This window comes from Lineus longissimus, chromosome 1, assembly GCF_910592395.1.
Source record: "Lineus longissimus chromosome 1, tnLinLong1.2, whole genome shotgun sequence".
Lineage (NCBI taxonomy): Eukaryota > Metazoa > Nemertea > Pilidiophora > Heteronemertea > Lineidae > Lineus > Lineus longissimus.
Window position 1 is genome coordinate 15,453,378 of NC_088308.1, and position 14,104 is coordinate 15,467,481.

A 14,104-nucleotide genomic window follows, 5' to 3' on the forward strand; every position below is an offset into this window, starting at 1 on the left:
ACAGGATCTAGTGGATTTAATGAAGGTACTATCAAATAGGGTGTCCATCAAATGATCATGAGGGCCTGTTGAGTTATACGCTAAGCCTATATAGGGCTAGGCTATCGTTTTTGTCCTTTTTACAACATACAGCACAGCCATGCACAGCGCATTGTTAGAGTGTACACACTATGAACAGCAACTCTCGTTTTTCTTTCGGAAAACTCTCGGAATCTGCATCGGTCTCGAAATCACTCGAAAACCACTCGAAATGCTTCACGGTCATTAAACCGTCTCTCGGAAATCTCACGGAATTGGACCCGGCCTTGTCGAGCCATGCTGGGCAAGAACTCGGAAAGTTTCGAAGAAAATGGAAGCAGTTAATTCCATTGTGATTGCTGGTGTAATCCCTGTCGAATATCACCGAAAACGATCGTAAATGATCGAAAATTTTGATCCTTTTGCTTGAGAAGTTTTTTCGTTTTTTTTCGACAGAGTTCGAGAGGTATTCAGATCGAGCAATTATTTCAGTTCTGCAATACGTTATAGGTGTCGCAAACCCGCATTCTTATCACATCTATTGAAACCGCATGTAGGAGTCTAAAAGTATCGAAAAGACTCGAATGATATCGTAATTAGGTGCGATGGAATACAAAAGGACTCGAAAAGTCTCGTTTTCTATCGTTTTTCTTACAGGTGGTTTCGAAAACGGCATGTCCTGAGTAAATGTCCGGTTGTTACCTTCGTAAAGTTCACAACACCCTTCAACGTTAACAACATGCGCAAACAATGTACCCCCACATAACCAACGCTTTTAACCTGTGTGTAATCATGCCATCGCCAGTATCCTACGATATCAAAATCTAGGGGCTCAATTTTTTTTTAAACGGTATGAACTAGGTTCTTCCTCATTACACAATAACTGTTATCATCCATTGAAAAATCATAAGAAGAAGAAGATACTGTGAACATGTATATTCTTTCAGGCAATTTTTGTGTGTTTTATGTATAAGCAATGAATTATTTTAGATTAAGCTAAAAATAAAAATGCATAAAATTCTTCGAAATCGAATTCGAAGGCGGTCTCATCCGTTCTAACCGTCATCACTGAGAAATGTGAAATCCGAAACATGGCAGTTTACAACAACTTGTACAAAGTCAGATGAAATTGAGCAGCTCAGGCATGTTAACCAGATGATATTGTAAACGCAAACTGCATTGCGCAGACTTTCAACACCTCAACACGCACATTTATTTTTATGACATCATGCACGTTTAATATCTCATTGATATTTTGAAGATCGTGCGCCTTGATAGAAAATAGCCCGTTATCCTACCCTGAGAGGGTTACCTATGAAGTAACATGCACTATCTGCACCATGGATTTCTATTGATGATTAAAAAAAACAATATATTTCTTAGGCATATTCGTGCAAAATAATAGTATTCCAACAGGAGGAAAAAATAACCATCCAACTGTTTCTTACAAGCTTATAATGTTCATCTGCCATTGGCATGACTGGCAGTAACTTTTGCGATATGCCTCACCTTGTCATTCCTGCTAATAATATGGACACTTTGTTCACATAATTGTGGAAAAAAACGTTGATTATGCTATAGATGATTTGTCCAGCTGCTGGGGGCCATTATTAAATTTGTGTCACAGCGTTGAGGTTATGCGCAACGAACCACGTGCCATCACTCATTTCCATGCTTACTAGGGATTACTTGTAAGTGCTTCCACACAAGCGTCTTGTTGTGCAAGCCTTTCTTTAAAATACAAGCACCATTAACATTGTTGATACTGATTGTCAAGACAAACACATTCTATGGCCAATTGGAGGCTAATCCCTTGTTCGACAACCAAGAATGGAACAAACATAATCTGACAATCGTTGTTTAGTATAACTGCAAAGCAAAAGGTCTTTTGTTGACAAAGCATGGTTTGCCCAAAGACCTGTTTTCAGATAAGCCCTTAGGTCAACAAAAACTTGGACCTGACAAGATGGATTGATTAGGACCCCTCAGAGCAGACCAACTATAGAAAGACTTTGCATTGACTCCTCAATTTCTGCTAGGCTGTATATCACTCCAGCGTAGTATTGTCGCTAACACATAAGCAAATAGAAATGTGGTGGTCAGTGTGTGTGGACAGTGATCTTGCTTTTATCGCAAAATTTCAAATTTAGCACAGATTTTGAAATATTTGAGCATCATCTCCACCTTTTTATAAAGTTGGCATGTTGGGAAATTGCGATGGCTTTTTATCTGCTTAGTTTACGAGTAGTTGAAACTTGAGGCAAGATTGACGCAAAAGAATTTGTTGTAAAATTGCAATAACAGCTTGAATTATCATAAAAGTCTGGTAGCATAATATCGTGAATTCGATAAAAGAATTGGAACCACCACAAGCGGTGCCTTCACAGTGACATCACAGTGAAGGTTCTCACCATCGCGCAACGAGTTTTTAATGCATTGACCCGCGCAAAAATGATTGCTGCTCGCAGGTTCCTTTAGTCGGGATTTACATATCTGGCTACTAAAGCAGAGTGGAAATAGACTAGGTAGCCTACAGATTGGTAATAATGCCCTTTAAAATGTTATTCGTCCTTTAAGGCCTATTGGTTTGCGCATTGCTGATGAGCACTTTGGGACACAGCATTTGGCACCTTGTTTGAGGGATGTGGCCTCAATCTGTTTTTTATTAGGCATTCCCGGCATGTATTTTGGCTTCAGAGAGATAATCACCAATGTATTAACTGTTCATATGACTTGGTGTGATGAGGGAATTACCTCTGTCACCAAATACAATACTCACTTTCCACTTTCTGTTTAATTGGGCGTGCATAACTAGTCACTGGTTTAAAATGCTTTGCCGAGTTTTCAGAAATATCCTGCATTTGTCAGTCACCTGTTCAGCAAGCATTGAGTCTTCTGCCATGTCTGCCATTTTATTGAGTTGGCCTTGTCTTGTTGTGAATCTTAAGCTACCTCCCACCCTCCCCGTTCATAAACACTCCTGCCACTAACTCATCAAGAAGCATGTTATACATGTTAAAGTTTAAGATTATAATACAGTGATATCAATGGAATAGTTTCATCACGTACTATTTCTTTTTACAACAATACTATATATTGTTATTACTGTTTATATTGATACTCGTATATGAGGACACAGTGCAGCCATCTCGTCAAATCCATGGTATTCTCTGTAGTTTTTGAGTTCACCGCGACGTGACGTTGTTAGCTCTGATGACGCGCCGTGCCAAGCTAGTGACGTCACGACCACTCTCCAAGTCGCCACTACGCGCTCCATTGCGCTTGCCCAGGTCCGCACGTTTTGGAGATCGTAATGACGCGACGCTAGTGAGGTAACGACCACTCTCCAAGTCGCCACTACGCGCTCCATTGCGCTTGCCCAGGTCCGCGCGTTTTGGAGATCGTAATGACGCGACAGCGTTTTTCTAGCCAACCATGGCAAACAATTCAAAAAGTTACAATGTTATCATGCATGGCCGTTGCCTGTACTTTTAGATACGAATGATACATTGTAGCTAATCGCGCCTTATCTCTGTACAAATGTACAGTGCATGTCTCCTTGGGCAAGAGAGTTTGGACTTCGATTGAAATCCAATGCATGGGATATTGTTGAGCACTTTTGTGTACCTAAGGTTGATGATTATCACTGTTGATGTACTAAAACTTGTGTACCCGTAGTTTAAGTTGCTCTCTGAATAAAAAAAGTACAATCTTGAGACATATACGGGCGAGTTCTCGTTGAAGTATTTGTATCTGAAAGAGTCTAATGAGCAGCGAGGCCAGGGGTGTTCGGGAACAACTCTTCCAGGGAAGGTGAATGATTTTGGCGCGGGGCAACATGTCAGGCCTCTTAGAGCGGGAAGCAAAATACGTGTACAACAAAATTAATAATGTCCAGTCCTTAACCTGGCCCTGAAGGACTCGAGTGAAGTAACCTCCCCCACCCCACATCCCCCACACACACACCCATTGACTGATCCTCATAAGGATTTGGCGGGTAATTTGAATGATTTCTGTTTTGAACAATGGAGAACCTCAAGGAAGAAGTCACTGGAGCTTTCTCCAATTTTCGGAGAAAGTTTCAATCGAAAATTGTTGATGCGGAGGAAATGTCAAGGTTTGTGGCATTCAGCCACGAACTGGACGGAGTTTTGGCCTGCCTGACGGCGAAGTACGCCCCGAGTGTTGGGCGAGCTGAGTCAAGGAGGCACCAGCTAGTACAGGTAAACATCGAATTCAAGTTATTTTATCACTCAATATGGCCCATAGGGCGAACAGAGCATTTATGAGAGAGAGCATTATGAAACATTTGATTTTTATACATAGTGGGCGGCAAAGACGTGACTTCGACAGCCAAGCCGAAAATACCCGAAGGTTTCCGAATGGTTGTTCGTAAAAAAACGGTGGGCCGCACTTACGTCATTTCACATATTTGTTCAATTGTTCGAGGGAAGCAATAATAATCAACTAAGAATTGAAAAACAGCGGTCATAAATCTTTGTAGGCGTTGTTTTCGTTCAGAAGTACGATTAATAAGCCATGAGCTGGAATGTAGAGCCAGCATAACTGACCTAGGGGACCATAACATCATCACCTTCACCGCCTGAACGTTGCCATGGGATGAGACGCTCTGCACGAATCGAATCTATTTGATTGTGGCGGGAACTGGAGGGCGGGAATGGGCAAACACGCCAAAAAATGATATTGTAAAGTTTAGATGGTGGTGGTGGGGGGGAGCTTTTTCGCGGGTTTGGATGCAGCTTATTACTAGTAACGCAGGCTAGGCCTAATCAGTTAGGCTAATGCTTGATTCAGCATGTCTTTGTTATTTCAGATTTATCCTGCTGTAATTAAGGAGATTGGGCTGGTCCACAAACAGCTGCTCCGGCTGATGAGGGCAAATGCCCCAAGGAGGAATGTCCGAATTTTTCGGTAAATATTATAGAGCATGACCTGCTTCAAAGTGCTTTTAATTCTTATTTGCTTAAGTACACTATAGGATAAGGACACCGGGAAATAAGAGAAATTAACACTAATCCTGGTGTAATGTTTTTGAATATTTCTCCTCTTTGTTTGGGAGCAGACAAAGATAGAGTTACAAGTTTTTCTGTGTTTCCCCCTTTTGAAAAGTCGTGGTCGCTGTCTATTGTATGGAAACACTGAGATATGGGGAACAACCACAGTGTTACACCGGGCCTTGGATCTTCGAGTAGGCCAAGCCAAAGTGGAAATCACAGCGCCCCCCCCCCCCCCCGAATACTATAGGATAGGCCAGTATGTATATAATGTATACTTTATTCGAAATTTTTTTTCCAGTGATATGCCCACAGAGGTGTTCGAGGAGGTTAGGGCCCTGGTCAGCACCAACGACTACAAGACCACCATCAAGGTGACCAGGGCTACAACCACCATCGCCATCACCAGCTGGGAGAAGGTGCTGGTCCTCTTTAATTTCTGGGCCATGGAGACCAACCCAGCAACACCCCGCAACAGTCTGCTGAGGAAGGTGGATGGAGAGGTAAAGTCTAGTATTGCATCCCGGGATAGCATCCTGAGTGCATCAGAGAGTCTTCCACAGCGTCAGGGATGCCCCCCCCCGTGGCCGATAAATTCGACTCTTTCATGGAAGCCAGTTACTAGTAATTGATAAAATAATAATTTGCAATTTGGGCAAGTTGGGTTGTGTAGAGAGGATTGTGGGACACAACAAGAGCATTCTAATTCATGAGTCTAAATTATATTTTTTTGCATTTCAGGGAAATAGCATGATGGTTGTGGTTAATGACACACATCCACTAACTTTGACGATGAGGCACAACGCCAATAGGTTTTTTGTTTTTGCCTCATTTGAGGTATTGAATAAATTTGGAGTAGCCCAGTAAAAAGCTATAAAAAATTTTGTTCCTATTTCTTTCCATTGGATAGCCTTCCATACATTGTACGAGACAGAACTCAGAACTGCAATGACAATGTGAATAAAACCTTGTGCATGCCCTTACGGTTCAAAAGCATCCATGGTGGAGGGAGCATGCATTCAGATGTCCTAATGATGTCTATGTCCATGGAACCTCTTGGATGAATGTGCCACAAGAGCAGGATGTGAAATATTTTAAATTTGTTTCGGACTTTCCTGCCACATCAAAACATGCTTGTCCCAGCAGTAACATGTTGTCTTGGGACTCCTACTGCCCTGAAACTACAAGTGGAAGACAACTTTTTTCAACACAATAGGAGATGTGATATGAGACTAAATTCCACATCGACAACTTTGTTGCTATCACCTCTAGTGAAGGACGGAGGTCATTAAATTTGACACAATGTCCCTTCCAGAGACATTCACGAAATTGCAACCATGGCTCCAGCTACTAGTCCTACAACTTTCAAGTCGTATAATTATATCTGAGATTTGTCTCTCGTCTTTTTACCTTAGTAATCAGGGCACATTTCTATTAAGGACATCATTTGTCAGTCCCAAGGGTGTCCTTGATAGAGAGGTTCTACTGTAATTGTGGCCAGACAAGAGTGGAATAGGGAACATAGCATATCCAGGCCTGGTTTCTTTAGTGAGTGAGGGCCATCTCCATGCCATTACAAGGTGCAACATTATTGTACAATGTTGATGAATTGCAAGGTGTTTGGGAATGTCATGGATCATCATGGGATGCTATGTGTGGAAAGACCATTTTAAGAACAACAAAAAAATTGAATTTCAACATGTATTTATATCGAAAAAAGCATGAGTAAAACAATCAACACTTTAGTACCATTTGGACGGATATTCATCATTAATTTAAACATTTGATCATTGTTCATCATTCACAAATTTGAGGTGAAATACATTCATTATTCAAAATCATCATCAGTATCACTTTCAGCCATTTTGGACACGGAGTAAAAACCACAAAATACAGGGTCAGGGAAGAGTTACCATTAAATCATAAATCCCTCCGAAATACTGAGATATATTTGGTGTCCTTTTACTTTCCTACCAGAGTGTACATGCAGGGATGCATCAGTTCAATAATTCAGTGCAATTTAGCATGGAATTTCTCAAGCACCCTTTTCAGTTCAGGAGTTATCTTACCATTGTTGCAAGAATCAATGATCAAATTCTTCCAAGGGTGACTGCAGTATTTGCAGAGAGAGTCTACATCATCAGATGGTCGACAAGAGCAATCATCTTTGAACGATCCTTCAAGATAGACATGCAGTTTACTTTTTTTCTCGCCTAGACCGTTCTATATGTTTCGCCTCCTCAAGTGCATCGTTATCAGGAAGCCATATGAGTTGTGCGAACTCATGTCGAAATATGCATTCCCACTTGTTCCCAGGAGTGGAAAACTTACCATAGTTGGCAATCTGTTTGTGCTTTGCCTCTCTACCTTGGAGTGTGTTTATACCCAATCCTGTGCCAAATTTGAGATACACAAGACCAGCATGATAAGGGACAATGTAGCCAGCATGCCAGGTTGTTAATGAAACATGAGCAAGAAACATTGCGTGAATTCTATGGTATGTTTCACACTTTTCCTTGAGGCACTGCAAGTCATACATTGAGAACTTCATTTGTGACATGAGGGCTATTGCATCTCTTCCTACCAAACACATTTGGTGAAGGACCAACAGCCTGAATGATTGGAAATCAGGGGTTTGTCCATCGGACTGAACACATGCCGCAATGAGATGATAGAATTCCCTGCAGAACTTGAGCGATTCTTCACCAGTAAACCTAATCTTACAGGACTTTGAAAAATCGGATGCCTTGTTTTCGCAAAACCATCTCTTCATCTGGATGTACAATTTTCCAGCTTTGAGATTATTCTTTAGGGCATGGAAATATTTCCCTAGAGGTGAAGTGCCAAATTTAGGAGACTGTAGCCCTCCTTTCAAGATGCTATCATCTGTTCTCTTAATGGCCTCATTGACAGTTAATGCGTTCATTTGCTGACACATATTGTTCTTCATATGGAGTGGATCTATCATACATTTATTAATGTACTCGCCCAGAACCGGAACAAATTCTTGCCTAGATTTCATTTTTGCCATTTCTTTCAGAATAATAGGTCGGGATGCATTGTTTTCTTTCATCTTTTCAACTTTCTTTGCCAAGCCCAGTCGTCTTTCATAATCCCATGGCTTCCAATAGCCCTCTGAACCAACACTACCATCTACTTTGTTTAACTCATCTTTGTGCACATCTGCAAAACTACATGGATATGTTGCGGCATTTGAAAGTTCACCCGAAATAGAGGCAAGCCATTTGTTATCACCTGGAATGAGATCTAAACTGAAAGTAACATCAGTATCCCCAATCTTGTAAACCTTCTGTTCAATTTTCTGTATTTCTGGCACAAGATTTCTCAGGTATGACATGATGCTCTCGTCATCTTCTTTCACGTTACCGCCAAATAGCAAATAGTTGTTATCACAACTTGCGACTTTGTCAACAACATTCAGTAAAGAGAACAGTAGGGATGTACTAGTACCATATTTACCAGAAGGAGCACCATCAGCACCAAGGGCAACTGAAAACTGACCACGATTGCGGTTAAACCAGTTCAACCCTGAACCTGTCATTGACATCAAGTGCTCATCTATCTTGAGATAAACAGCACCAACCTCAAGTAGAGCAGTTTCAAAATTGCGGTAACAAGCATCAACGCCATCAGAAAACCTAGTAACCTCCATCCGAGACTGAATCGTTTTAAGTTCTGCTATTAGTGACGTGTATGGCACAAGTTTTGGTTTAGACGTAGCACTGGTTTCTTTCACAATATTGGAATACTTGCGACTGCTAATCAGTCCACCCTTGTTCAAATTCCTAAGACTTCTGACAATATTTTCTTTTGAAAACCGGTCATGTGGTTTGGTCACTCTTCCCAAATTCAGATTTCTACACTTTTTACTTCTACCAACATATTTTTCTAATTCCTTTCGTGTCAATGTCCGTACTGCAGTTAGCCACAGTCCATCAACCACACTTTGGCGATTTTCACCATGAATATGTTGTACAGCACGAATTGTTTTTTTTATTCTCTGTCTGGCTGTGTGAGGATGAATGTTTACGGACTCCGAGTTAGCTTGGTTAACCCGTGTTGGTATAGTTGGCACTGCACCTTGCGTTGGTTTTAAATGAACATCTACCTGGACAGCACTTTCTTTTGTTGTTGTGTGGTTCTTGAAGGAACAGTTGATCCTTTCGCGCCATGCAATCTGGAATACAAATATCATAATCACGACATGCACTTTCAGTTTTGTCCGATTCCTGCACTCGATGTTGCTGATTAATGGAATGTGACACACTGGCAACTTTTCAAAAGCACATTATTACCAGCTTAGTCATTATTTTGGATTTTTCCTGTCCAGAATTCAGCTTACTTGCTTTTTTGACAAGGTCATTAAAGCTTGAGTAATAGTGACCCGATAACTCGTTTCGTGAGTATCAACTTGTAAACTTTGGAAAATTTCTCCAGCTCAAAGATTTTGGACACCATTTTGTTCTCATAAGAATATAAGATTTGTCACATTTCAAAAAGCCAAGTTCAGGCATTGCAACCATCCAAAGCAAATTCCTTCCTATGAAAAACATGCATGCAGTAAAATTTTCAAATGAAAATACGTACATCAGCATTAAGTTCATGGATCCTATTTTCTTTTTCCATTATTGTAGTCTCCATTTTATTGATCTGGTCACCGACAATCTTCAATGTACCATCTTCCCGTGCAACTTTCTTTGCATGCATGAAGGAGCCTTTATTCCATATCTTTTGATTCTGAGCAGTTTTAACCTGCAAAACGAACATAGTTATTATACCATACTGTGAATTGTCTGCATGAAAACATACAGTACTATACTAATAATGCACCACTATGTGATCCACTTGAATTGGACATCATTGTGGTTTGTTAAATTAAAATCCTCTGAAATCTAATCGCGGGTATCAAAATTGCAAGGAAAATACTAGTAAATAGTTCCTTTTCGATTCGTCAATGGGAATAATGATGTTGTCGTTGCTTGTGATGTGCCCAGACATTGGCACCCGGAAAGGCGCAACTTCATTGAAGGGTATCTCTGTATCACCCATTGCTTTTTTTACATGTATCACATCATGCCATTACTATTTCTGTATGTGGCCCCTGTATTCACAGTGTGTATTCTCCCTCCCCCTTACATGTAGCTCACAAGAGAAAAGAAACTCAAAGGAGAGGACGCCTGTGAGTATGACCACACGTTTGTTGTAGCTGATTTGATGGTGTATCATGATTAATCTACCTTTTCCAATCTCTTCAGTAACTTTCCATATTCCACTTCATAATATTTGAATAGAGTTTCACAATCTGCATACACTTGGTCAGCTGGGCTGTTGTAGGTGATACAGTTGCTTTTAATAAGAAGCATATCAAAGTGAAACGCTTCTACATCTTTATAAATTCCATTCTGAAAATAAACAAGACAAAGAGTGAAATAATGAACCATGGTAAACAAGTGAAATGCAGATCATTAGCAGTGTACAGCGCACCTGCTACTCCTTCAAGAATAACAGGGTGTGGCAAAAGACACCAAGGTTTAGTTAGATGGGTTGCACTGGCTTGGAATTGTTGGATCAAAATCCCACGACTTAATAGATCGTGCTAGACCAGATGCCCAGGAATTGGTCCACAAAGGCAGGAATTGGGACGTTGAAGAGAGTGAACAATGAACGTTTTGTTTGGGGAGCATTAATAGTTTGGACAAGTCCTGTGGAGCGGAGCAGTGACGTAGAGTGAAGAAAGACAGCTAAATTTTCAGGAATTCGCAGCAAACAAAGCAGATTTGGTAATGGAAGACTATAAACCATGCAGGCAATTACTTTTGACCTGATTGATTTTTTACCTTTAGTTTCTCTAGGATAGTAGAAAAGTCCATGGGTTCTTTAACTTTCTTGACATAATCAAGAACAACACTTTGGTCAACTGAAAGACAACATCAATAAATGACTGGTAACAAATTCACAGTTGGTCAAAAAGAAATTAGTGATAAAGCAAGAAACTGAAAGTTTGCTGGCTTAGTGAGAGTTGAAATTCAACACTATTCCGACCAATTTGAAAGAAACCTTGCCCCTCCGGGTTGAATCACATCTGATGACCCATTGAATCAATATGCATAGACCAATCAATGCCAGTCACCTCAACTCCATGACATCCGCTAAAGTACACACTACATGGTGTCTAACTCCAAATACTCTGTTCAATTGATATTTCAGCCTTAGCAAGTTACTTACCTGGTGTTCTGAACCACACAGAGGGTTCCACTCCTCTACGTTTTCCACCTTTGTAGAAAGCTACCCTTTGGAGAACAAGCGATGCCTCCTTCTGCCAATCATATGTTGCTGAGACCGAGAGTGAATTTTCTGAAATAAATGGTTGAAAATTGACAATTAACCCCACAACTACGAACTGGGTGAAAAGATATGAACAACACACAAAACATTCCTTTTTTTCACAACATAAGTAGACCCAGAAAATCAACTCTAACTCTACGTCAACTGAGACAAAATGAGGCCCAGGAATTAAAGTATAATGAAAATGTTGGAGTGAATATCATATCATACAATTTCCTTCAACAAAATGGTTTCAAAGAGGATTACAGATTCTGACAAAATTTAACTATTTCTTTCTGTCTTAATACAATATCTCTATAGGTGGTACTGTACCTTCAATGTTACTCGCCATAACTGCTACTTTCTGTTGATTTTTTAGGTGGAAATCCCAACTCTATGGTCTCATCGGCCTATATGTTTGAGATGACCCTCATATTGTTTTCACCAATACCTGGAAAATAATGAACAAGCATTGATTGACAAAAACATGACATTGAGGGTTCGCAGGCATGACGCCTCCTGGAAAAAAGAAAGCCGTGGCAAATGTTGTCATGCTCTAAACCTAAAACCTAGTCATTTAAGGCTTTATTTTTTAAATATAATATACAGTAACAGTTGTACTTTATCAGCTAGTTTTTTTCTGGTAAAACACCCCCAGGCAATGGTATAGAGTGTTTGCAATACGCATCATAATGCCCCCAAGATGGCCGCAAACAGTATACAGCTATATAATACGCCACAAGTCCTGACGCAAAGTCTTCAAAAGAACAAGGCCGACGTCATCTGCCCCCCAAAAGATCAAGGTCGACATCTGCCCCCAAGATGGCTGCAATCGAGACGTCATTGCAAGGGGTCTTTGGTCACACATTCATGGGTTGTTTTTCAATCATCGACTGACATTGCCATTGGCAACCCGGCCTAGGGTCCAATGGTTTCCCGTGCCAGTCAAGTGAAAATTCATCGTTTTTAGTTGTCACAAGGTTTATTCTGTGAAATTTAATATTTGGCAAAACTTTGCCTCAGGCTTATGCTAAATGATTTCATTCACTATTTTATTTCAAGTCTTCTGCATTGGCCATTGCACTGCATTAATACACTCAACTCCGCCTATACACTACCATAGGCCTACTCATAGTACACACAATGCATATAATGCACTAGGTTTATTCTGTGAAATTTAATATTTGGCAAAACTTTGCCTCAGGCTTATGCTAAATGATTTCCTTCACTATTTTATTTCAAGTCTTCTGCATTGGCCATTGCACTGCATTAATACACTCAACTCCGCCTATACACTACCATAGGCCTACTCATAGTACACACAATGCATATAATGCACTAAGCCATGTACATACAACACCAAGGTCAAACACCTCCCTTGAATACCTGGAATGCAATGCATAGTTAAATGAAATCAGGGCCAAAAAGGCCCGAGAGCAGGGTGCAGCCCAAGCCTGACTCATTGGAATGAAGAGAATGAGACCCACAGTCACATACTATCACTATGTAAAATGCTCAAGGTCACGTAAATGGCGGTAACAAATGGTGGGTATATTACATAACTACGCATGAGCCATGACACTTACATAACTTCGGACAGGGACTAAAAATTTTGAGCTATATTTTTCTTTCGTCTTGATTACAGATGTCATACATGTAAATTTATACAGGTCGACCAGTGCCTGCCATGTTTCACATATTTCTTCGTTTTTTCAATTACCCCTTGGATAAGTCGTGCTTTGATTGAATAGTCAAGCATTTAACTACTTCCGTTTTTCAAAAAAATCACCTTTGGATCCATAGAAATAGCCTTAAATGGCAATTGTTCGATCGAAAAAACACAGAAATCCAGTCCTATCCGCCATTATATTAGTTCCCCACGCCGTTCAGGAGATTTGATGGCAGCACCTGACGGTAACCGTACTTACAAGAAGCTTCCAAAGCCACAGGGGTCACGACCAAAACGACGGTGCTGCCATCACCTGGAACTTTATGGAACTGAATGATTGATTTGCCATTGACGCGGCTGTGTTCTGCACTGTGAGATGACTCGTACTTCTTCTGTGGTATGACCGGAGGTGATGGAGGCAATACCGTTGAAAGTCCAGTATGTTCATTCCAGGGGCAAACTACATGTATAAAGGCTTTCAAGTCTCTTACATTTTACATTATCAGTATAAGAAACGAGGCGACATTCTTGTTCGTGGTCACTCTTTTTTGCTCCTCGGAGCGTTTAAAGCGCCATGCAAAGTAGTGATTATAATCGCAGCAACCAGCGATCATAATCCCTGCTATGTGCGGCATTTTCCGTCTGCGGTTAAACCGCTAATATCTGGGTTTCATATTAAGTTGCAAGTCAATGCGACCAGCGATGACAGCCGCAAACAAGCAATTATCGTTGCAGCCAATTTAATCGCTCGTATGTGGGGCACTTCCAAAGGGCATGCTGCCAGTTTGATACATTGCCCCACCAGTGAGTCATGCCAAAAGTTAGATTTTCTATATAAAATCGGCCGTTTAAGGGTTAAAGTCTCGATACGCAGGGTACTTTGCCTTTTTTATCCAATATCACTGAGGACCGAGTATTGCAAATGAAGCAAGTAGAATAAATACATGAATTTATGTGCAACCATCCATCCGTTTCAGGTTCAGGCCGACAAAAACTCCATCAAGTTCTGAAATTTTCACTTTAAAATACGTAAAAGGGAAGTGCCGTTAAGACTTAA

At 40.6% G+C, this 14,104-nt stretch overlaps 2 protein-coding genes across 7 annotated transcripts in view; both read right to left on the bottom strand.

Moving 5' to 3' along the window:
* Positions 1-14,104, bottom strand: part of LOC135488681 (H(+)/Cl(-) exchange transporter 7-like) — a 353,896-nt gene that overhangs the window by 209,084 nt on the left and 130,708 nt on the right. The window lies entirely within an intron of this gene.
* Positions 6,721-13,348, bottom strand: LOC135490156 (uncharacterized). Its single transcript, XM_064775728.1, has 7 exons — positions 13,168-13,348; positions 11,712-11,829; positions 11,280-11,408; positions 10,892-10,971; positions 10,292-10,456; positions 9,642-9,806; positions 6,721-9,231 (listed from the first exon to the last, which is right to left on the bottom strand). The coding sequence occupies exons 2-7, from the start codon at positions 11,728-11,730 to the stop codon at positions 7,231-7,233; spliced, it is 2,559 nt and encodes an 852-aa protein (XP_064631798.1). The 5' UTR covers positions 11,731-11,829; positions 13,168-13,348; the 3' UTR covers positions 6,721-7,230.

What these genes read in the sequence shown, in the direction of transcription:
- LOC135490156 (XM_064775728.1), bottom strand. An exon ending in TGTGTGGTTCAGAACACCAG is followed by an intron (nt 10,972 to 11,279) that starts GTAAGTAACTTG and finishes GTTGTCTTTCAG; the next exon opens with TTGACCAAAGTGTTGTTCTT. An exon ending in TCCATGAACTTAATGCTGAT is followed by an intron (nt 9,232 to 9,641) that starts GTACGTATTTTC and finishes TTTGTATTCCAG; the next exon opens with ATTGCATGGCGCGAAAGGAT.